This window comes from Mobula birostris, chromosome 29 (genome assembly GCF_030028105.1).
Source record: "Mobula birostris isolate sMobBir1 chromosome 29, sMobBir1.hap1, whole genome shotgun sequence".
Lineage (NCBI taxonomy): Eukaryota > Metazoa > Chordata > Chondrichthyes > Myliobatiformes > Myliobatidae > Mobula > Mobula birostris.
Genome location: NC_092398.1, coordinates 11,861,908 through 11,886,448, shown reverse-complemented (window position 1 = coordinate 11,886,448; position 24,541 = coordinate 11,861,908). Strand labels below are relative to the sequence as shown.

Genomic DNA, 24,541 nt, shown 5'->3' with positions numbered 1-24,541 from the left:
TGCCAGAAAGCCATTAATTCCATTGACAAATAATGTGAAAAGCCAGCCAGAAAAGGCCCCCTTTATTCCCACTTGCTGCCTCCTGCCTGTCAGCCATTCCTCTATCCATGCCAGTAGCTTTCTGCTACACCATAGGATTTTATCTTGTTAAGCAGCCTCACGTGAGACACCTTATCAAATGCCTTCTGAAAATCCAAGTAAATGACATCCACTGCCTCTCCTTTGTCCACCCTGCTTGTTGCTTCCTCAGAAAACTCTAACAGATTTGTCAGGCAAGATTTCCCTTTACAGAAATCATGAAGACTTTGACTTATTTTATCATTAGTCTCCAAGTACCCCGAAACTTCATCCTTAATAGACTCCAACACTTTTCCAACCACTGAGGTTTTTATTTGTAGTCTGCAGCGTACAATTTCCTATAATTTCCTTTTCTTTTGCCTTCCTCCCTTGTTAAAGAGTGGAGCGACATTCGCAATCTTCCAGTCTCCGGGACCATGCCAGAATCAAATGATTCTGGAAAAATCATGACCTATGTATCCATCATCTCCTCAGCAACCTCTCTCAGGACTCTGGGATGTAGTCTATCTGGTCCAGGTAACTTATCCACCTTAAGACCTTTGAGTTTGCCTAGCACGTTTTCCTTTGTAATAGCAATGACACTCGCTCTTGCTCCCTGACACTCATGGATCTCTAGCATACTACTAGTGTCTTCCACTGATGCAAAGTACCCACAAGTTCATCTGCCATTTTTTTGTCCCCCATTACTAACTCACCAGCATCATTTTCCAGTCGTCCAATATGAACTCTCAACTCTATATAAGCTCAATTTACTACGCTGCAGAGTATAAATAAAAAGCAGTTTACTGGGTTGCAGGCTGTGTGCCTGGACAGAGGAGGGCTTCCAGCCAACGGCTTGCTGCCGAATTACCATTAAAGTAGACGGGTTCTTACTGGATAACGTCGACCGGATCACCGTGCCTGCGGTACACCAGGGCTTCACACTGCCGCCGAGCCGCTGCTGAGGTCGCCAAAGCCTGAGCAGGCCGGAAACTTTCAGACTGTAACCTCCGGAGTGTCAGCGCCCCGACTGAAAGTCTCCTCAGCGCCATGGTCCTAGTTGGGCGACGTCGTCGCTTTCTGATGACGACTCCGAGGCGTTGCTAAGAAACCTGCGCCTCCGCTCTCCACACTTCTCTGCGAACTATACTGTACCACAAAAGTTTGTTTAGCGCCCTGACGCCTCAGAATCGACCTCAGGTTAGTCAAACGTCGTTTATTGCCTTACTCGCAGCAGCTACAAAGACACACAGAATCAGAAACGCGAGAAAATCTGCAGATGCTGGAAAATCCAGGCGCACGCACGCACGCACACACACACACACACACACACACACACACACACACACACACACACACACACACACACACACACACACACACACACACACACACACACACACACACACACACACACACACACACACACGTCTCGGCCTGAAACGTCGACTGCACCTCTTCCTACAGATGCTGCCTGGCCTGCTGCGTTCACCAGCAACTTTGATGTGTGTTGCTTGAATTTCCAGCATCTGCAGAATTCCTGTTGTTTGCGTTTAAACACACACACAATACTGGAAGAACTCAGCAGGTCGGGCAGCATCTGTGGCAGTGGATAAACAGTCGACGTTTCGACCGAGACCCTTCATCAGGACTGGAAGAAAAAAAAGATGAGAAGTCAGAGCAAGAAGGAAAGTTGACTGTTCTTTTTTTTTTCTTATTCCCATAGGCGCTGCCTTGCCTGATGAGTTCCTCCAGCGTTGTGTGTGTGTTGATCAGAATCAGGTTTAATATCACTGGCATATGTTGTGAAATTTGTTAACTTTGCCGCAGCAGTACAATGCAATACTGGTGCACGGTACTGGTGAGGCCGCACCTGGAGAATCTGCTCTCTTTACTTGAGGAATGATATACTGGCCTTGGAGCCAGTGCAGAGCATGTTTACCAGGTTGATTCCAGAGATGAGGGTGGTTAGACTATGAGAAGGGTCGCTTGGACTGTACACGCTGGAATTCAGAAGAATGGGAGGAGGTCTTCTAGAAACATGAAAGGGGTGGGTAAGATGAAGGCAGGAGAGTTGTTTCCACTGCAGGGTGACACTAGAACTAGGGGTCATAACCTCAAGATCCGGGGAGTAGATTTAGGATGGAGATGAGGAGGGACTGCTTTTCCCAGAGGGTGGTGAATCTGGGGAACTCTCTGCCCAATGAAGCAGTGGAGGTTACCTCAGTAAATATATTTAAGACAAGGAAGGATAGATTTTTGCGTAGTAGGGGGATTAAGGGTTGAGGGGAAAAGGCAGGTAGATGGGGGTGAGTCAACCATGACCTTATTGAGTGGTGGAGTCACCTCAACAGGTCAGATAGCCAACTCCTGCTCCTATTTCTTACATTCTTATGCAATACATAATAATAGAAAAAACGTGAATTGCAGTAAATATATATATGTTAGTTAAATAAATAGTGTAAAAATAGGAAATAAAAAAGTAGTGAAGTAGTGTTTATGGGTTCAATGTCCATTCAGAAACTGGATGGCGGATGGCAGAGGGAAGAAGCTGTTCCTGAATCACTGAGTGTGTGCCTTCAGGCTCCTGTACCTCCCTCCTGATGGTAGCAATGGGAACAAGGCATGTCCTGGGTGATGGGGCCTCTAATGATGGATGCTGCCTTTTTGAGGCAACGATCCTTGAAGGAGTCCTGGATACTACAGAGGCTAGTAAATTAACAACATAAATTGTACAAGAAAGAACACAATTGGAACAAGAAAAAATGAACGAAGTCTATCTCGAATACTGTAGAATAAGGAAGTTCATCATTATAAAAGGAGGGCTGGTTACAGGTATCAATTATAACTGATGTTTCGATTCTAACTGTGCTGTCAGTGGTGGGGAAGATGCTGGAGTCAATTTTAAAAGATGAAATAGCGGCATATTTGGATAGCAGTAGCATGATAGGTCCGAGTCAGCATGGATTTACGAAGGGGAAATCATGCTTGACTAATCTTCTGGAATTTTTTGAGGACGTAACTATGAAAATGGACATGGGAAAGCCAGTGGATGTAGTGTAACTGGACTTTCAGAAAGCCTTTGATAAGGTCCCACATAGGAGGTTAGAAGGCAAAATTAGAGCACATGGTATTGCAGGTAGGGTACTGACATGGATAGAAAATTGGTTGGCAGACAGGAAACAAAGAGTAGGGATTAACGGGGCCTTTTTTAGAATGGCAGGCAGTGACTAGTGCAGACATCCTACCTCTCCCTGAAGTTCCAGGAGTCTCCCGCATATTAATAGTGGCTCCCTGATGCCTACAAATTATATACAATATCATGGAAATCAATTTTTTTGAGAACGAGCGAAAGAAAGCAAGAGGGAGTGTGAGAGCGAAAGCAAGCGAGAGTGACCACAAGAGAGAGAGCGAGAGAGCACACGAGCGAGAGCGTGCAATGGCAGAGTGTTCCAAAAAAAAGAAAATATAAACCGTACGTCACCACAGACTGCCCTAAAGTGTACCCCTGCGTAATAGGGGTCAAAATAATTACAGTGTTGCTCACTGCACTGTTTGCAACAGTGACTTTTCTATTGCTCATGGTAGGTTAAGACTGTAAAAGACATGTTGAGGTGAGTTTAACAGGTGTCATCGTTCATTAGCGTAGCTAACGTTATTTAAACTAGCTGGCTGGCTGCTAAGGAGTTACTCTATTGCAGACATCCCACTTCTCCCGGAAGTTCCGGGAGTCTCCCGCAAATTGATGGTGCTACCTCCCTGAAATGAGTTTTTGCAGGGTGGGATGTCTGCTAGTGGGGTACTGCAAGTCTCGGTGCTGGGACTGCAGCTATTTACAATATACATTAATGATTTAGGTGAAGGGGTTAAAAGTAACATTAGCAAATTTGCAGAAGACACAAAGCTGGGTGACAGTGTGAAGTGTGAGGAGGATGTTATGAGAATGCAAGGTGACTTGGTCAGGTTGGGTGAGTGGGCAGATGCATGGCAGATGCAGTTTAATGTGGATAAATGTGAGGTTACCCACTTTGGTGGCAAGAACGGGAAGGCAGATTACTATCTGAATGGTGTCAAGTTAGGAAAAGGGGAAGTACAACAAGATCTGGGTGTCCTTGTTCATCAGTCACTGAAAGTAAGCATACAGGTACAGCAAGCAGTGAAGAAAGCTAATGGCATGTTGGCCTTCATAACAAGGGGAGTTGAGTATAGGAGCAAAGAGGTCCTTCTGCAGTTGTACAAGGCCCTGGTGAGACCCCACTTGGAGTATTGTGTGCAGTTTTGGTCTCCAAATTTGAGGAAGGACATTCTTGCTATTGAGGGAGTGCAGCGTAGGTTCACTGGGTTAATTCCAGGGATGGTGGTAATGTCATATGTTGAAAGATTGGAGCGACTGGGCTTGTATACACTGGAATTTAGAAGGATGGGAGGTGATCTGATTGAAACATATAAGATTATTAAGGGATTGGACACGCTGGAGGCAGGAAACATGTTCCCAATGTTGGGGGAGTCCAGAACCAGAGGCCACAGTTTAAGAATAAGGGGTAGACCATTTAGAACAGAGTTGCGGAAAAACTTTTTCACACAGAGGGTTGTGGATCTGTGGAATGCTCTGCCTCAAAAGGCAGTGGAGGTCAATTCTCTGGATTCTTTCAAGGAAGAGTGAGATCGAGCTCTTAAAGATAGCGGAGTCAAGGAATATGGGGAGAAGGCAGGAACAGGGTACTGATTGTGGATGATCAGCCATGATCACAGTGAATGGCAGTGCTGGCTCGAAGGGCTGAATGGCCTACTCCTGCACCTATTGTCTATTGTCTTCAGAGATGATGCCTGGGCATGTCTAGTCCAGTGGTATTAATAATCCTGTATTCCATCCCTCCTGATTGGTTAGTCCTCGTCCAATCAGGTTTCCACGCTCCCACCTTGTTTACAATCACATTCCAGTTCTAACTTAGAGCAAGACCTTCATCTTTGTTAAAATTCTTCTCCTCCAGTTTTATTTCAATGGCTTCCTTTACCAGGCGGTCCTAAAAGCCATTGGCACGGCACAGTTGTCCTGTCCTATCCTATCCTATGACCATTGTGAATGTAGTTCTGCTACCCCTGATTTCTTCAGGTAGCCCAAACAAATACACCTCCCTGTGCACCTTCATGCAGGTTTCCACCGTGTGTCCCGTCTGGCCGATTATACACTGCTCCACATTCACAGGGAAAGTAACGCCAGCCGACCTGAGCCCTAGGTCATTTTTGACCTGCGTAAGCTGTGACTTGAGCTTCCTTATGGGTTTGTGGGTGGTATTAATCTGGTATTTCTTTAGGATCCCGGCGATCCTTCCAGAAACCATGGAAATATCAGGAAGACAGGCGGTAGCAACGGGTTCCTCCTCGTAGTTCGGTTTCAATTATTTGGGCCCTTAAAAGGGCTCAGTTAAAAAACCCATCTGCTGTACTCAATACTTCTGATTAAAGTAATTTCTCCACATCTCAGTTCTAAAAGGATGTCCTTCAATCCTGAAGTCATGCCTTCCTGTTCTAGACTCCCCTACCATGGGAAATAACTTTTGTCATATCTAATCTGTTCAGGCCTTTTAACATTTGGAATGTTTCTATGAGAACCCCCCTCATTCTCCTGAACTCCAGGGAATACAGCCCAAGAGCTGCCAGACGTTCCACATACAGTAACCCTTTCACTCCTGGATACCTTTCATTTCCATACCAGGCTGTGATACAGCCAGTCAATATACTCTCCATTGCACATTAATTTAAGTTTGTCAAAGTTTTAGATGTCATGCTGATTCTTTGCAAACTTCTGAGGAAGTATAGGTGCAACTGTGCTTTCTGCGTAATTGTACTTACGTGGTGGGCCCAGGACAGGTCCTATGAAATGACCAAGGAATTTAAAGTTGCCGACCTACTCCATTTCTGATACCCAAATGAGGACTGTCTCATGGACTTCTGGTTTCCTCCTGGAGTCAATAATTAGCTCCATGATCTTGATGACGTTGAGTAAGAAGTTGTTGTTGTGGCACGACTCAGCCAGATTTTTAATCTCCCTCCAATATGCTGATTCGTCACCACCTTTGATTCAGCCTACGACCATCATGTTGTCAGCAAGCTTAAATATGACGTCGGAGCTGTGCTTAGACACACAGTCGTAAGTGTAAAATGGGTAGAGCTGGTGTCTAAGTACACCGCCTTGCCATGCACCTGTGCTGATGGAGATTGTGGAGGGGATGTTGTTGCCAATCCAAACTGCCTGGGGTCTGCAAGTGAGGAAATCGAGGATCCAGTTGCAATAAGAGTATCCAGTAACTAATGTACTTAAATCTATGAAGTTAACTGGTGGTGTAGTGGCATCCACACTGAGCTTCGAGGTGAGTAGCCCAGGGTTGGAATCCGGCCAGCTGCTTGAACGCTGTCCATCCATGCTGGGTTGAGCGTCGAGCTCGCAACTCGACTTCATGAAAAAAACAGAGAACTGCTCAAGAAACAGCAGGGTTGCTGCCTGATGCGCCACAAGGGGCAGAGTGGAACTAAATTCAATGATGTAAGTATGAGTTAATTTAATGTAGACAGTCATGGAGGAGCAAGTTCTGTGTTACAGCTGTGGCATGTGGGTTATGATGGAAGTTGTTCTGATTCATTCGGACCACATCTGACTTCAGTCCGAGAAACTTTGGCTCAGAGGAGAAGGACTGGAGACCACATTGCATCATGGAGGAGGAGATGCTAGGATCCTTGTTCCAGAAAGCAGTCATACTCATTTAAAAAAAATGGTTTTGAACGTGCATGCTCTTCTCCTTCCTGCTTGTAGTCACGGAGATATGTGCCCTGCGTATCTATAGTTAGGAAGTGCAACTACACAGATGCATGGACAGCCTCACGCACACAGGTACCTATTCACACTTGAACTACATGCGCACTGTTTCTCTCTCTATCTGCTCAAATCTTCCTAGGACTTGCTCTTTCAGTTGTCATATTCTAATGCACCTCCCCTCTTCTGCCAACACTTATTCTTTCTCTGTGAAAACCCTTCTTCAGCCACCTTTATTCAATCCCCCGTTTCCTCTCCTCTTTTCTTCCTCCACCAACAACCCCACTCCTGATGATGAGGAAGTAGGTAAGATTGGTTGATTGAGGGTAAAGGTGAAACGTGACATGTTCAAGGAGAACTTCTTCACTCAGAGAGTGATGATAGTGTGGAACGAGCTGCCAGCAGAAGTGGTGGATGTGGGTTTGATTTCAACAGTTAAGAGAAGTTTGGATAGGTATATGGATGGGCGAGGTACAGAGGGCTGTGGTCCAGGTGCAGATCAATGGGACCAGGCACAATAATAGTTTGGCCTGGAGTAGTCATAGCACAGAAACAAGCTCTTTGGCCCATCTAGCCCATGCCAAGACTATTTAAACTGCCTACTCCCATCGACTTGCACTGGGACCATATCCCTCCATACCCCTATCATGCATGGACCTTTCTAAACTTCTCTTAAACATTGAAATCAAGCTCACATGCACCACTTGTGTTGGCAGCTCATTTCACACTCACACAACCCTCTGAATGATGAAGTTTCCCTTTGATAAAGTTCAAGGATGTTGGGGAAGTAAGACATGATTCTTGGACTCTTGTAAATAATGGGTTAAAAAAACTTAAGTGCCACCCTATGTGTGTTAGTGAACTAATTCTGTTGCTAACGCTGAAGAATATGCCCGCAGTTTGTTTAGATTAATAGCTTGATGATGAAGTTTCCCCTCATGTTCCCCTTTAAAACCTCACCTTTCACCCTTAAGCCATGACCTCTGGTTGTAGTCCCATCCAACAATAGTGGAAACAGCCTGCTTGCATTACCCTATCTATACCCCTAATAATTCTGGATACGTCTACCAAATCTCCTCTTAATCTTCTACGTTCTAAAGAATACAGTCTTTCCTTATAAATCTTCAACCAATAAGGTTCCACTGTCCCACCTTGTTTAAAAAACATAGAAACATAGAAAACCTGCAGCATGATACTGGCCCTTCGGCCCACAGAGTTGTGCCGAACTTGTCCCTACCTCAGCAGTTACTAGGCTTACCCATAATCCTCTATTTTTCTAAGCTCCATATACCTATCCAAAAGTCTCTTAAAAGACCCTATCGTATCCGCCTCCACCACCGTTGCTGGCAGCCCATTCCACACACTCACCACTCTCTGCGTAAAAAAACCTACCCCTGACATCTCCTCTGTACCTACTGTCCAGCACCTTAAACTTGTGTCCTCTTGTGGCAACCATTTCAGCCCTGGGAAAAAGCCTCTGACTATCCACATGATCAATGCCTCTCATCATCTTATACACCTCTGTCAGGTCACCTCTCATCCTCCGTCACTCCAAGGAGAAAAGGCCGAGTTCACTCAACCTGTTTTCATAAGGCATGCCCCCCAATCCAAGCAGCATCCTTGTAAATCTCCTCTGCACCCTTTCTATGGCTTCCACATCCTTCTTGTAGTGAGGCGACCAGAACTGAGCACAGTACTCCAGGTGGGGTCTGACTAGGGTCCTATATAGCTGCAACATTACCTCTCGGCTCCTAAATTCAATTCCACGATTAATGAAGGCCAATACACCGTATGCCTTCTTAACCACAGAGTCAACCTGCATAGCTGCTTTGAGCGTCCTATGGACTCGGACCCCAAGATCCCCCTGATCCTCCACACTGCCAAGAGTCTTACCATTAATACTATATTTACAATCAAATTCTTGTCCTTTACAATGTACTTCAGTCATTTCCCTACCATGGACGTAACACTCACCTGTCTTGTTTCTGCTGCTCTTCTTAAAGAAATGAACATTATTAGCTGAACTCTAGTGCTCTGGCACTTCACCTGTAGGTAACGAATGTCAGGGGAAGGTCTAGAGTTAGGGTATGTAGCAAAATTAATCTCAACAGCAACCAGTCTTCAGAACGGAATGTGGATTGTAGATTGAATTTAAAATGCAGCTCTGAACAATGGTCTTCCTGGAGCTGCAGACTGGGATTGATTGCAAACCAGGAAATACCCTTTCACTTGAGATGTCTGTATATGCATGAATGCAGCTGGAGAGACAATGGTGATTAACATTCAGGCTACATCCACACTTGACCGGACAATTTTGAAAACGCTGGTTTCGTGTAAAAACGATAGGCGTCCACACCAGGCATTTTTGAAAATACCTCCGTCCACAGTAAAATGGATATTTGGACGAATCTCCTCCTACTGGGCATGTGCAGGACACACAGAAAACAAGCGAAGAGGAAACAGTATATTTGGTGCGCGTTTGTCCAATTACAGACTAGAAAAACTTATAAGGAAATTGCCAAACGAAAGACTTGGTGCAGAAGTCTTTGTCCAGAAACTTTTCCTACAGCCATAGTCTCTTCACTGATGAAAGGGACGACAACTACAACCAAATGCAATAAGGCTTGTTACTGGGCAAAAGTGAAATCTGCTGTTGCCTCATTTGTTTGCCTTTACTTTTGCAATGTCTTTGTGTATTATTTTGCTGTATTTAACGTGCAATAAAATGAGTTACTGGGCAAAAGTGACAATTGCATCTATTGAATGTTTGCACAAGCAATACATTAATAAAGCACCTTGTTAAATGTATAAAACATGTCTGCATCAGTGTTATCTTGTATTTCCATACAATGTTACATTAGGCTGTTACACACCTATTGTCAGATATTTAAAAACGTAGACATGAGGAGATCTGCAGATGCTGGAAGTTCAAGCAACAAACACAAAAAGTGCTGGTGAACTTCAGTCCTGACGAAGGGTCCCGGCCCGAAACGTCGACTGTACTTCTTCCTATAGATGCTGCCTGGCCTGCTGCGTTCACCAGCATTTTTTGTGTGTGTTTATTGTCAGATATTGTTGTTGTGGTATTGGAGGTTGCGTTCAAAAAAACAAATGCCACGCTGCCGCCACCAATTGTTCCGGCACGTCATGACAGCGTTTTTAAAATTAGCCGGTTACCCCGTACACACTACAACGGCCAACCGGCGTTTTCGGATTTAAAGAGTGTTTCAGAAAAGCGCCGTTTTCGGGGGAGGAAAATGCCGTTTCAGTGTGGACGGATGGTCAAAATGAAGAAAAAAATCTTCGGTGATGGATTTATCCGGTCTAGTGTGGACGTAGCCTCAGTCCAGGATGTCTGGTGTGTTGGTGTGAAGATTTGGGTGTTTGAAATTATATGTACCTTAAATGAAGCATTGTCAACCTAAAGTATTGAAGTAAATGATGTCAGTGTAACCATTGAAACTGTGTTGAGTTACCACTGATACTTAAGGGTATAAAAATGTGACTTACTTTGAGTTTGTGAGCCTCTTCTTCCAAGAGTGTCTTCAGTACGATTCCTGCTTGTTTTGCTGACTAAAGACTACTATATCTATCATGCTCCATGTCTCTCCAGTGACTTCTTTCACTGTCACAAGAGCAACGGAAATACAAAAATCTTCAGGGCTTTAGCCATCTACACCCTAACTTCCTATAGCATTCTGGGATAGATCTTATTCATCCCAGGGGATTAGGCACATAGGCATCTGCAGCACATTACAGGCCCTTTGGCCCACAATGTTGTGCCAACCTTGTAACCTCCTCTCGAAACTGCCTAGAATTACCATACCACATAGTCCTCCATTTTTCTAAGCTCTACGTACGTATCTAAGAGTCTTTTAAGAGACCTTATTCTATCCGCCTCTACCACCTTCGCTGGCTGTGTATTCCACGCACCCACCACCTTCTGTGAAAGACATACCTCTGAAAACCCCTTTGTACCTACTTCCAAGCACCTTAAAACTACACCCCCTATCAATCTGTACCTTAAATACACCCAACGACCTGGCCTCCACAGCTGCATGTGGCAACAAATTCCACAAATTCACCACCCCTTAGGGTGTAAATCTCCTTTGCACTCTCTCTATAGTATCCCCAACCTTCCTGTAATGAAGTGGCCAGAAATGAACACAGTACTCCAAGTGGGGTCTAACTAAGGTCTTATATAGCTGTAACGTTACCTCATGGCTCTTGAACTCAATCCCACGGTTGATGAAGGCCATCGCACCATATGCCTACTTAACACTGTCAACCTGCGCAGCAGTTTTGAGTGTCCTATGGACACGGTCCCCAAGATCTTGCTGATCCTCCACACTGAAAAGAGTCTTATCATTAATATTATATTCTGTCTTGAAATTTGACATACCGAAATGAACCACTTCACACTTATCTGTGTTGAACTCCAACCGGATTCTGGCAGTGCTTTGAGAGGTCATATTGGAAGGCTCATCTGCAGAGGTAACATGAGTGGAACTGAGAAATAAGAACAGGGCGGTCACATGTCTGCATTAAATTCCATCGGCCATTTTCCCAGCTGATCAGGATCATACTGCAAGCCATGATAGCCTTCCCTGCTGTCCACTATACCATAACCTTGGTGTCATCCACAAATTTGCTGATCCAGTTTTCCATGTTTATCCTCTATATCATTAATACACATTCAGTGGTCACCTTATTAGGTAAACCTGTACATCTGCTCATCTGTGTAAACATCTAATCAGCCAGTCATGTGGCAGCAACTCAATGCATAAGAGCATGCAGACATGGTCAAGAGGTTCAGTTGTGGTTCAGACTAAACATCAGAATGGGGAAGAAACATGACTTAAGTGGCTTTGATTGTTGGTGCTAGCTGGGGTGGTTTGAGTATCTAATAAACTTATTATCTCTTGGGATTTTCATGCACAACAGTCTCTAGAGTTTACAGAGAATGGCGCAGAAAGCAAAGAATATCCAGTGAGCAGCAGTCCTGTGGGTGAAAATGCCTTGTTAATGAGAAAGGTCAGAGGAGAATAACCAGACCGGTTCAAGCTGCAGGAACCAGTAACTAAAAATAACACACATTACAACAGTAGTGTGAAAGCACAACTTGCTGAACTTTGAAGTGGGTGGGTTATAGCAACAGGAGTGCAGTCCATGGCCACTTTACTAGGTACAGGAGGTAGCATATAGGGTGAGGCTTCAACATGTTTTTGAGGTCTTGAAACGGAACATAAAAGATAACTAATTTGTAGATGAACAAGAAGGATCCAACTGGTGTCCTATCCAGTATTTATCCCTGAACTTCACTGTGACTGAAAACTGCTAACTACAGTTAGGAGCATGGGTATTGGAGTCAAGACATAATGTTGCAGTTTTATAACTCATTGGTGAGGAAGCACTTGGAGTACTGTGTACAATTTTAGTCACCTTCTTACAGGAGAGATGTGGTTAGATTGGAAAGAATGTGGAGAAGACTTATGAGGCTGTTGCTAGGACTATAGGGCCTGAGTTATAGGGAGAGGTTGGAGAGGCTAAGGTTATTATTTCTTGGAATGAAGGAGAATGAGGGGCGATCTTATGAAAGTGTTTAAAAAATATGAATGGCATAGATAAGGTGAATGGTAGCAGCCTTCTCCCCAGGTTACAGAAGTTCAAAACTAGAGGCCATTGATTTTGGGTGAGTGCAGAAAGATTTAGAAGGGACCTGAGGGGGCAACATTTTTATTAAGAGATGATAGATCTATGGAGCAAGAAGTTGAGGTAGGTGCAATAATATCTCTTAAGAAGCACTTGGATAGGTACATTGAGGCGTGGGGTTTGAAGGAATATAGACTGAATGCATAAATTTGGGAGTAGTTGGGTGGCACAGTGGTTAGTATGAACTGATTGGGCTGAAGGGCCTGTATCCGTGCTGTATTTCTCTATGACTCTGTCTGTATGAATAAACTACTCAATGCCTTGAGAGACTCCCTCATTCAAGAAGATTGTGATGATCTGGTCACTATCTTAACTTCACATTCCTGACTGCTGTTGGTAATTTTTAACTCATGAGTTATTATCATATTTTTAGTTATGCTCAGATTAGCAACCATGCCTCCTATAAAGTGACGGTGATTGCATTTCTTTTCTTTTTCAACATTTTTATTAATTTCTTACATAAAAGAATACAGAGTACAGTAGGATATATAATATATATCAATTACAATCTATTGAAATCACAGATAAAGTGTAATTACCCCATATCCATATAAAATTAAATTTAAACATAATATTGAAAAGAGATAATTTTATTATACAAAAAAAGTCTAAACCCACTACCAGAAAAAAAGCAGCTGTTAGGTTAAAAAAAAAGGAAAAACTCCTTAACATATAGTAAAACATATTATTAGCCAACATCTGTGCTTAATAGCAAATCAAAGATTTTGAAAATAATTCAAAAAGTCCCCACAATGCTAATAAAAATCTTGTCTAGGTTCAGAAATTCAACAGTGAATCTTCTCTAAATTTAAGCAAGAAAAAGGAGACCACCCTATACAGTGGGCAGCGGAGTGAGTGGTAGCAGAGTGTAGGGCTTTGGCTTCAACGGGCTTCAGCGGTAACGGGAAGAGGCAAGAGCGAGGCACCAATTCTTTTTTTCCCCTTGGCGACTTGACGCAGACAGACAGGAACAGCAGGGCTCACACAGCTAACAGTACGAGCTAATGGTTTAAAAAGTCCATCTGTTTGGCAAGGTAAGTGGGTGAGTAGACTTATTTTTCCTGTTTCATTCCTGTAGAATTAGATAGCATGCCTGCAGGGTTAGTGCTTTGTTCAGGGTGTCAGATGTGGGAATCCTGGGAGACCTCCAGCCTCCCTGATGGCCACATCTGCGGCAGGTGCACCGAGATGCAGCTCCTCAGAGACCGTGTTAGGGATCTGGAGCTGCAGCTTGATAACCCACTGCTTATTAGGGAAAGTGAAGAGGTGATAGACAGGAGTTACAGGGAGGTAGTCATCCCTAAGCTACAGGGGTCAGAAAACTAGGTGACTGTCAGGAGAGGGAAGGAAAATGCCCAGATAGTGGAGAGCCCCCCTGTGGCTGTCCCCCTCAGCAACAAATATCTTGTCCTGGATGCTGTTGAGGGGGACGACCTGACAGGGGACGCCCACGGTGACCAGGTCTCTGGCACTGAGCCTGGCGCTGTTGTGCAGAAGAGAAGGAGGGAGAAGGGGAATACGGTAGTCATAGGGGATTCCATAGTCAGGGGAACAAACAGGAGATTCTGTGAGTCTGACAGAGATACCCGCATGGTGTGTTGCCTCCCAGGTGCCAGGGTACAGGATGTCTCAGAACGGGACCAGAATATTCTGCAGGGAGAGGGCGAGCAGCTAGTTGTCTTGGTACATGTTGGTACCAATGACATAGATAGGAGAAGGGAGGAGGTCCTGAAGAGAGATTTCCGGGAGTTAGGAAGGAAGCTGAGAAGCAGGACCTCCAGGGTCGTAATCTCGGGATTGCTACCTGTGCCATGTGCTAGCGAGGGCAAGAATAGTAGGATCAGGCAGATGAATGTGTGGCTGAGAGACTGGTGCAGGGGACAGGGCTTCAGATTCTTGGATCATTGGGATCTCTCCTGGGGGAAGTATGACCTGTTCAAAATGGACGGGTTACACCTGAACCCGAAGGGGACCAATATCCTGGCGGGAAAGTTTAATAGTGCTGTTAGGGAGGGTTTAAACTAATTTGGCAGGGGGATGAGAACCAGAATGATAGAGCGGAGGAGGGGGAAATCAGGAATAAATCTAAGATAGTGAGCAGTAAAGATATCAGGAAAGACAGGCAGGTGATGGGGCAAATTTGCAGCCATTAGGATGAGTTGCAGTGCAATAAAGTTGCAGTGCAATCAAAGCAAAAAGTACTAAATACTGGTCTTAAGGTGTTATACTTAAATGCATGCAGCATAAGGAATAAGGTGGATGATCTTGTCGTACAGCTACAGATTGGCAGCTATGATATTGTGGCCATCACTGAGACGTGGCTAAAGGATGCATGTCTGTGGGAGCTGAATGTCCAAGGATACACAGTGTATTGGAAGGATAGGCAGGTAGGCAGAGGGGGTGGCGTGGCGTTATTGGTAAGGAATGATATCAAATCATTAGAAAGAGGTGACATAGGATTGGAAGGTGCAGAATCTTTATGGGTTGAGCTAAGAAATCGCAGGGGTAAAAGGACCCTGATGGCAGTTAAATACAGGGTTCCAAACAGCTGCGGTGATGTGGACTACAAATTACAGCAGGAAATAGAAAAGGCTTGTCAGAAGGGCAGTGTTATGATAATTCTGGGGGACTTTAACATGCGAGTGGATTGGGAAAATCAGGTCGGCACTGGATCTCAAGAGAGAGAATTTGTAGAATGTCTGCGAGATGGCTTTTTAGAACAGCTTGTTGTTGAGCCCACTAGGGGATCGGCTGTACTGGATTGGGTATTGTGTAATGAGCCGGAGGTGATTAGAGAGATTGAGGTGAAGGAACCCTTAGGAGATAGTGATCATAACATGATTGAGTTCACTGTGAAATTTGAAAAAGAGAAGCCGAAATCCGATGTGTCGGTATTTCAGTGGAGTAAAGGAAATTACAGTGGCGTGAGAGAGGAACTGTCCAAAGTTGACTGGAAAGGGACACTAGCGAGAAGGACGGCAGAGCAGCAGTGGCTGGAGTTTATGCTAGAAGTGAGGAAGGTGCAAGATAGATATATTCCAAAAAAGAAGAAATTTTCGAATGGAAAAAGAATGCAACCGTGGCTGACAAGAGTAGTCAAAGCCAAAGTTAAAGCAAAGGAGAGGGCATACAAGGAAGCAAAAATTAGTGGGAAGACAGAGGATTGGGAAATTTTTAAAAGCTTACAAAGGGAAACTAAGAAGGTCATTAAGAGGGAAAAGATGAACTATGAAAGGAAGCTAGCAAATAATATCAAAGAGGATACTAAAAGCTTTTTCAAGTATATAAAGAGTAAAAGACAGATGAGAGTAGATATAGGACCGATAGAAAATGATGCTGGAGAAATTGTGATGGGAGATAAGGAGATGGCAGAGAAACTGAATGAGTATTTTGCATCAGTCTTCACTGAGGAAGACATCAGCAGTAGACCGGACACTCAAGGGTGGCAGGGAAGAGAAGTGTACGCAGTCACAATTACGATAGAAAAAGTACTCAGGAAGCTGAATAGGCTAAAGGTTGATAAATCTCCTGGACCAGATGGAATGCACCCTCGTGTTCTGAAGGAAGTAGCTGTGGAGATTGCGGAGGCATTAGCGATGATCTTTCAAAAGTCGATAGATTCTGGCATGGTTCCGGAGGACTGGAAGATTGCAAATGTCACTCCGCTATTTAAGAAGGGGGCAAGGAAGCAAAAAGGAAATTATAGACCTGTTAGCTTGACATCGGTGGTTGGGAAGTTGTTGGAGTCGATTGTCAAGGATGAGGTTACAGAGTACCTGGAGGCATATGACAGGATAGGCAGAACTCAGCATGGTTTCCTTAAAGGAAAATTCTGCCTGACAAACCTATTACAATTTTTTGAGGAAATTACAAGTAGGCTAGACGAGGGAGATGCAGTAGATGTTGTATATTTGGATTTTCAGAAGGCCTTTGACAAGTTGCCACACATAAGGCTGCTTAACAAGATAAGAGCCCATGGAATTACGGGAAAGTTACATACATGGATAGGGCGTTGGCTGATTGGCAGGAAACAGAGAGTGGGAATAAAGGGATTCTATTCTGGTTGGCTGCCGGTTACCAGTGGTGTTCCACAGGGATCCGTGTTGGGGCCGCTTCTTTTTACGTTGTACATCAACGATTTGGATTATGGAATAGATGGCTTTGTGGCTAGGTTGGCTGATGATACAAAGATAGGTGGAGGGGCCGGTAGTGCTGAGGAAATAGAGAGTCTGCAGAGAGACTAGGGTAGATTAGAAGAATGGGCAAAGAAGTGGCAAATGAAATACAATGTTGGAAAGTGTATGGTTATGCACTTTGGCAGAAGAAATAAACGGGCAGACTATTATTTAACTGGGGAGATAATTCAAAGTTCTGAGATGCAACGGGACTTGGGAGTCCTTGTACAGGATACCCTTAAGGTTAACCTCCAGGTTGAGTTGGTGGTGAAGAAGGCGAATGCAATGTTGGCATTCATTTCTAGAGGAATAGAGTATAGGAGCAGGGATGTGATGTTGAGGCTTTATAAGGCGCTGGTAAGACCTCACTTGGAGTACTGTGGGCAGTTTTGGGCTCCTTATTTAAGAAAAGATGTGCTGACGTTGGAGAGGGTACAGAGAAGATTCACTAGAATGATTCCGGGAATGAGAGGGTTAACACATGAGGAACATTTGTCCGCTCTTGGACTGTATTCCTTGGAGTTTAGAAGAATGAAGGGGGACCTCAAGGAAACATTTCGAATGTTGAAAGGCATGGACAGAATGGATGTGGCAAAGTTGCTTCCCAGAATGGGGGAGTCTAGTACAAGAAGGCATGACTTAAGGATTGAAGGGCGCCCATTCAGAACAGAGATGCGAAGAAATTTTTTTTAGCCAGAGGGTGGTGAATCTATGGAATTTGTTGCCACGGGTGGCAGGGAAGGCCAAGTCATTGGGTGTATTTAAGGCAGAGATTGATAGGTATCTGAGTAGCCAGGGCATCAAAGGTTATGGTGAGAAGGCAGGGGAGTGGGACTAAATGGGAGAATGGATCAGCTCATAATAAAATGGCGGAGCAGACTCGATGGGCTGAATGGCCGACTTCTGCTCCTTTGTCTTATGGTCTTATAACTTCATGTAACTAATGAGTATGAGTAGGTGGAGTGACATCCTTCCACTTAAGCAACGATGCCCTCCTGGCTGTAGAGAAATAAAGGCCAAAATGAGACTCCCTCATTCAAGAAGATTGTGTTGATCTGGTCACTGTCTTAACTTCACATTCCTGACTGCTGTTGGTAATTTTTAACTCATGAGTTACTATCATATTTTTAGTTATGCTCAGATTAGCGACCATGCCTCCTATAAAGTGACGGTGATTGCATTTCTAAAAAAAAAGGTACTTTCATTGCTATCTACGGCTGTAGAAATGACTAAATAAATGTATTTCTAGATTATTTTACTTAGGGTTTTTTTGAGCTTAAATGCCACATCTCATCAAAATGAAACTTCCCATTGGTGCCTGCTATCTAAACTTAGAAGAGTACAGCACAGGAATAGGCCAGATGGCCCACAATGTTGTGCTGAACCAGCCAAAAAGCAAATCAAAAGCACCCAAACACTAATCCCTCCTACCTGCACCATGTCCATATCCCTCCATCTTCCTTACATCCAAATGCCTATCCAGACATCCCTTAAACCTCTAATGTGTTTGTCTCTACCATCATACCAGGCAGCACATTTCCAGGCATCCACAACTCTCTGATGGCATGAACATCGATTTTTCTAACTTCCAGTAATTGCTCCACCCTTCAACATTCCCCACTTCTGTTTCCCTCTCTCACCTGATCTCCTCACCTGCCCAACACCTCCTTCTGGTACTCTTCCTCCTCTTTCTTTCATGGTCTTCTATCCTCTGCTATCAGATCCCACCCCACCCCCAGCCCTTTATCTCTTTCACCAATCAACTTCCCAGCTCTTTACTTCACCCCTCTCCCTCTCCTGGTTTCACCTATCACCTGCCACCTTATACTTCTTACTCCCCTACTCCCAGCTTCTCCTCTTCCTTTCCAGTTCTGATGAAAGGATCTCGACCCGAAATGTCAACTGCTTACTCTCTGCCAGAGATGCTGCCTGACCTGCTAAGTTCCTCCAGCATTTTGTCCATGTTGTGTCAGATTTCCGGCATCTTCAGATCTTCTCGTGTTTGTGATACAACATTTTTAAAGTTGGGTGTCACATCATAGCAAGTAAAACTATTCTGCAAAAATCAATTACTATCCATTCATTCATATAGAAGTCATTTCTTAAGCTATTGAATGCTAATGCTTTGCATTACTTATTGGTGGGAAATTGACAAGGAAAATCAGGGGTGGGGGTGGGGGAAGGAACTTATTCCAGAAGGTTTTGCTTTTTGTAATATAGCTGAATTATATTGCAATCTCTCTGAAGCACATAACAACTGATCCCACCATGAATTGTTGATCTTTTTCATTCTCATGTAAATATTTACAATTAAATATTAATGCTTTTCTTATTTCTATAAGTTTGTTTGTAACTTAAGAATTTTTGTAGTGTGAACAAACTAATACATTTCCTTCACAGATAGGATGAGTCATATTGTTTTCAAAGTAACTAAATCAGTATTGAATTTTTGCCAATGAACACACGAAATAAGTGTTAGCCTGTTTTGCTGATTGTGCAGGAGTGTTACTGATCTTGGGGTTATATATTTATTGAAGTCAGTGGGATTGTTTAGCTTTCTTTCATAGAATCCTACAGTACAGAAACAGGCCCTTTGGGCCCTCCTTGTCCATATCGATCATGCGTGCATTAAGTCCGCATCCTCTTGCACCTTTCCCATTCAAAAAGCCCTTCCCAATGCCTTTTGAAGTGTGTAATTGTATCTGACCCACCACTCCCTCTGGCAGCTCGTTCCAGAAGTTAACCTCTGTGTGAAGATCTTGTCCATCGATATCCAGGAATACTACGTAGCCTCCTCCCTTATGGGAATGCAATAAATAGTCCAAGAGCAGGGTGCGTGTGGGATCCTTCATGGTGTTACTGGGCCTTTTCTGGCATTTTTCTGCATGTATATGCCTGTTCCATTTATGTTCGTTTTTCTGGGGGCAGGGGGTTGATGATCATGCTGCCTTTCTTTTTTTTTCTTGGTTCACGTCTAACTGGAGAAGAATAATGCTGGCTATCCTTAATCACTCCATGTCGATCCAAATACTTGTATATCCAGCCCCTTAGAATACAACTGATGAGAGACTCACCTGCCTATAATTTCCTGGTTCATGTTTAGAGTCTTTTTTAAACAGTGGAACAACATTGGTTAAACTCCAGTTCTCTGGTACCTCTCCTGTTGCTAAGTAACACCTGTTGCTAAGGTTGATTTAAATATCGCTAGGGCCCCAGCAATTTCTCCACTTGCCTCCTTCAGGGTGCGAGGGAACACCTTGTCAGGCCCTCAGGATTTATCCACCTATTTTGCCTCTGGGTAGCAAACATCTCCTCCTTTATAATCCGTAGACATCTGTGAAGTTGATGTCGCTTTGCCTCACTTCTGTAGATTCTGTGTTTGTCTCCTTAGTAAATACAGATGCAAAAAAATTATTTAAGATCTCTATCTGTTTTGGCTCCAAACATCGAATACCATTCCAATCTTCTAGAGGTCCACTTGTGTCTCTTCCAATCCTTTTGCTTTTAACATATCCATAGAATCCCTTAGGATTCTCTTTCATCTTGTCTGCTCGAGAAAATTTATGTCTTCTTTTAGCCCCCCCACCCTCGATTTCTTTCTTAAGTGTTCTCTTGTATTTCTTATACCCCTTATTTGTTCCTTCCTGCCTTTACCTGCAATGCAACTCTTATTTTTCTCTTAACCAGGGACTCAATATCTGAACAGCCTGTCCCAATCCACATTTGCCAAATCATTTCTGATACCATCAATATTGGCCTTTCTCCAGTTTAAAATCTCAACCTGCGCACCAGACCTATCTTTTTCCATGCAACACACACAGAATGCTGGAGGAACTTAGCAGGCCAGGCAGCATTTATGGAAAGAGTACAGTCGATGTTTCGGGCTGAGGCCCTTCATCAGGTCTGGGGGAAAAAAGATGAGGAGTCAGAGTAAGAAGGTGGGGGAGGGGAGGAAGAAACACGAGATGAAACCAGGTCAGGGGTGGGGTGAAATAAAGAGCTGGGAGGTTGATTGATGAAAGAGATACAGGGCTGGAGAAGGGGGAACATAATAGGAGGCCATGGAAGAAAGAAAAGGTGGGGGGAGTACCACAGGGAGATAATGGGCAGGTAAGGGGATAAGGGGAGAGAGGGAAATGGGAATGGGGAATGGTGAAGGGTGAGAGGAATTACCAGAAGTTCAAGAAATTGACGTTCATGCTATCAAGTTGAAGGTTACCCAGATGGAATTTGATCTTTTTCCATACTTACTTTGAAACTAATCGTATTTTGGTCACTAGTTGAAAAGTTTTCCCCTGCTCTTTCTCATTCCCTAATAACAGATCCAGTGTTGCGTGCTCTCTCATTGGGACTTCTAATGAAAGAAACTTTCTTGCACGCATTTGACAAATTCTGTTGGACCTAGTCCTTTTACAGTATGGGATTCCCAGTCACTATGTGGAAAGTCAAAATCACCTACTATAACAACCTTATGTTTCTTGTAACAGTCTGTGATCTCTCTACAAACTTATTCCACTAAATCCCTAGGACTGTTGGATGGTCCATAATATAGCTGCATTAATGTGGTCATACCTTTCTTATTTCTCAGTTCCAACCATAATGTCTGACGAGACAAGTTCTACAGTCTACCTTACGGAGCACTGCCATAACACTTTCCCTGACTAGTAATGCCACCCCTCCTTTTATCCCTCCCGCCCTGTCGCGTCTAAAGTAACAGAACCCCGGAAAATTGAGCTGCCAGTCCTGCTCCTCCTGCAACCAAGTCTCACTAATGGCAACAATGTCATTATTCCAGGTAACACACACAAAAAATGCTGGTGAACACAGCAGGCCAGACAGCATCTATAGGAAGAGGTACAGTCGACATTTCGGGCCGAGACCCTTCATCAGGACGAAGGGTCTTGGCCCGAAACGTCGACTGTACCTCTTCCCATAGATGCTGCCTGGCCTGGTGCATTCACCAGCATTTTTTGTGTGTGTTGCTTGAATTTCCAGCATCTGCAGATTTCCTCGTGTTTGCGTCATTATTCCAGGTGTTGACCCATGCCCTGAGCTCATTTGCCTTTCCTATGTTACTTCTTGCATTGAAATATACGCAGCTCAGGACACTAGTCGCACCATGCTCAACCTTTTGATTCCTGATTTTATCTGCGGTCTTATCAACATCTGTCTCCACAATCTCTCCACTAACTGTTCTGGCACTCTGGTTCCCCCTCCCCTGCAACTCTAGTTTAAATCCCAGTGTGCAGCATTAGCAAACCTTCCCACCAGGATATTAGTCCCCGTCCAGTTCAGGTGCAAATCGTCTCTTTATATAGGTTGCACCTTCCTGGGAAGAGAGCCCAATAATCCAAAAATCTTATGCCCTCCCTCCTACTCCAGCTCCTTAGCCACATGTTAAGTTATATGATCTTCCTATTTCTGGTCTCACTAACATGTAGCATGGGCAGTAAATCTGAGATCATAACCCTAGAGGTCCTGCCTCTTAACTTAGCACCTAACTCCCTAAACTCCCTTTGCAGAACCTCTTCACTCATCCTACCCATGTCATTAGTACCTACATGGATCACGACTTCTGGCTGTTCACCTTCCCACTTAGGAATACTGAGGACTCGATCCGAGATGTCTTGGACCCTGGCACCCGGGAAACAACATGCCATTGGAGAATCTTGTCCTCACCCACAGAACCTCCTGTCCATCCCCCTACCTCACAAATCCCCTATCACCACAGCTTGCCTCTTTCCCCCCAATTTCCTTCTGAATTACAGAGCCAGACTCAGTGCCAGAGAACCAGCCGCTGTGATTTTCCTCTGTTAGGTCATCATCCCCAACAGTATCCAAAGTGATATACCTGATGTTGAGGGAGATAGCCATGGGCTACTCTACACTGGCTCCTTAACCCCTTTTCCCTTCCTCACTGTCACCCAGTTTCCTGTGGCCTGCTCCTTGGGTGTAACTACCTCTCTATATGTCCTATCACCCCTTCATCCTCCCGAATGATCTGGAGTTCATCCTGTTCTAGCTCTAACTCCTTAGCACGGATTGTTAGAAGCTGCAGCTGGATACACTTCTCGCAGGTGTAGTCACCAGGGACACTGCAGGTCTCCCTGTCTTCCCGTATCCCGCAAGAGAAGCATTCCACTATCCTGTCTGGCATCCCTACTGTTCCAACTGCTCAAATGTAAAGAGGGAAGGGGGAAACTCTATATAGAGCCTTCCTTTTTTGCTTTCTGTGACTGAAACCTCACCTCGCTGAAGCCTTGAGGAGGTAAGCCCTCAAAATCTCCACTCTGGCTCCGTCCACTCCGATAATGGTCGCTCCGCTTGCCCCTACCTTCTTTTAACTTGTTCGTGCTAATCAGTCCCAAACACTGATTGGTTGCTGGTCGAAGCTCCGAAAAACTGCTGTGAGTTGCTGTCTTTTATACCCAGTCAGCGAACCTGAGTGAGATCCCCTCCTCCGAAGCTTCTGAATTCCTGGTTGGTCGCCGTTTAGAAAGCTCCCAAAAAAAAACTACCACGAGTTCTGCCTTTTATACTTGGTCAGCGAACCTGAGTGAACTTCCCCCCTCTCAAGTTTGTATGAACATGGTCCAGTCTGTTTGTTCCTTGGTAGCCACAGTGACATGTTTGTGGAATTTGGGTAGACTTGTTGCATCTCCCCAAGTGCTTAATCAAACACTTTTTTGGACTTAATTCCATTTGCTTCTTTCCTGTCCAATTAAATGCCCACCTCCAACATCCTGCAGTCTATAGTCTTACTTCTCAATACAAATCATTCAACTACTTTTTGTCTGACCTGCTGTATTAAAAAATGATACCACCACATTTAGGTTCAAATCAATATATACTACAAAAAGCAGGCTTTGATTACTGAACCCAGTAGAATGCACTGGTAATGGCATTTCAAACGCAAAACACACCATCTAATGATTGCAATTTGCTTCCAACATCTAAGCCAGTTCTGTATCTTAGTTACTCCTTTCTCTTGACTTCATGTTTTTTTTTAACACCCTGTCATGTTGCAGTTTCTGAAAAGCCCGCCAGAATTCATTTGGCCTACAGCAAGTGATACACAGCCACGGTAACATGGTGGTTAGTGCGACACTATTAGAGCTCAGAGTCCAAAGTTCAATTCCAACGTCAACTGTGAGGAGTCTGTACACCCTCCCCGTGGAATGCGTGAGTTTTCTCTGGGTGCTCTGGTTTCCTCCCACAGTCCAAAGTTGTACCGGCTGGTAGGTTAATTGGTCATTGTAAATTGTCCCATGATTAGGCTCCAGTTAAATCACGGGTTGCTGGGTGATGTGGCTCAAAGGGCCAGATTGGTCTATTCTGCATTGCTTCTCTACATAAATAAACAGTGAAGTTTTCAAGTGGGCTCGCTAAGCAACCTCATTTGTTCTGACTATCCATTACCAAAATTAAGATGTAGATTGTATCTCTAAGTATATGACACCTCCAAAGAGTGCAAAGTAATTTCTCAACAATGCACCATGAGTCCTCTTGCAAATTCTGAGAGAGAAAAACTGTTACCATGGAGGATTTTTTAAGAATAGTTTCTTCATGTGTTTTGTGAGTTTTGGCTAACCGAGGAAATGTCAGCAGCTACTGTGGTAGTGCAGTGTTTCTCTTTCTGGGCTCGTGCACTAGGATTAGGAGTTCAAATCCTGAAGAATAGAACGCTTGTACTCATTTATGTTAGGGAATTATGGAAGGAATAACACTGGAGAACAATTTTTTTTCAAAAGTGTTGCTTGCTCAGAAGTGTTCTTTGTTTATAATA

General features: G+C 44.1%; 2 protein-coding genes across 3 annotated transcripts in view; one reads left to right on the top strand and one right to left on the bottom strand.

The window, feature by feature from the left end:
* The window catches only part of mecr (mitochondrial trans-2-enoyl-CoA reductase), a 63,049-nt gene extending 61,902 nt beyond the window's left edge, over positions 1–1,147 (bottom strand). Inside the window, exon 1 of one of the 2 annotated variants that reach the window (XM_072246902.1) lies at positions 952–1,147. In XM_072246902.1, the coding sequence (XP_072103003.1) occupies positions 952–1,109 (158 nt within the window). In that variant the 5' untranslated portion in view covers positions 1,110–1,147. Of the gene's footprint in view, positions 1–928 lie in introns of both variants that reach the window. The other variant, XM_072246903.1, reaches the window with a different exon arrangement.
* Positions 1,148–1,184: 37 nt separating this feature from the next.
* themis2 (thymocyte selection associated family member 2) overlaps positions 1,185–24,541 on the top strand; it is a 151,483-nt gene continuing 128,126 nt past the window's right edge. The window contains exon 1 of the mRNA XM_072246901.1: positions 1,185–1,257. The gene's annotated coding sequence lies outside the window, so the exon portion shown is untranslated. The remainder of the gene's footprint in view (positions 1,258–24,541) is intronic.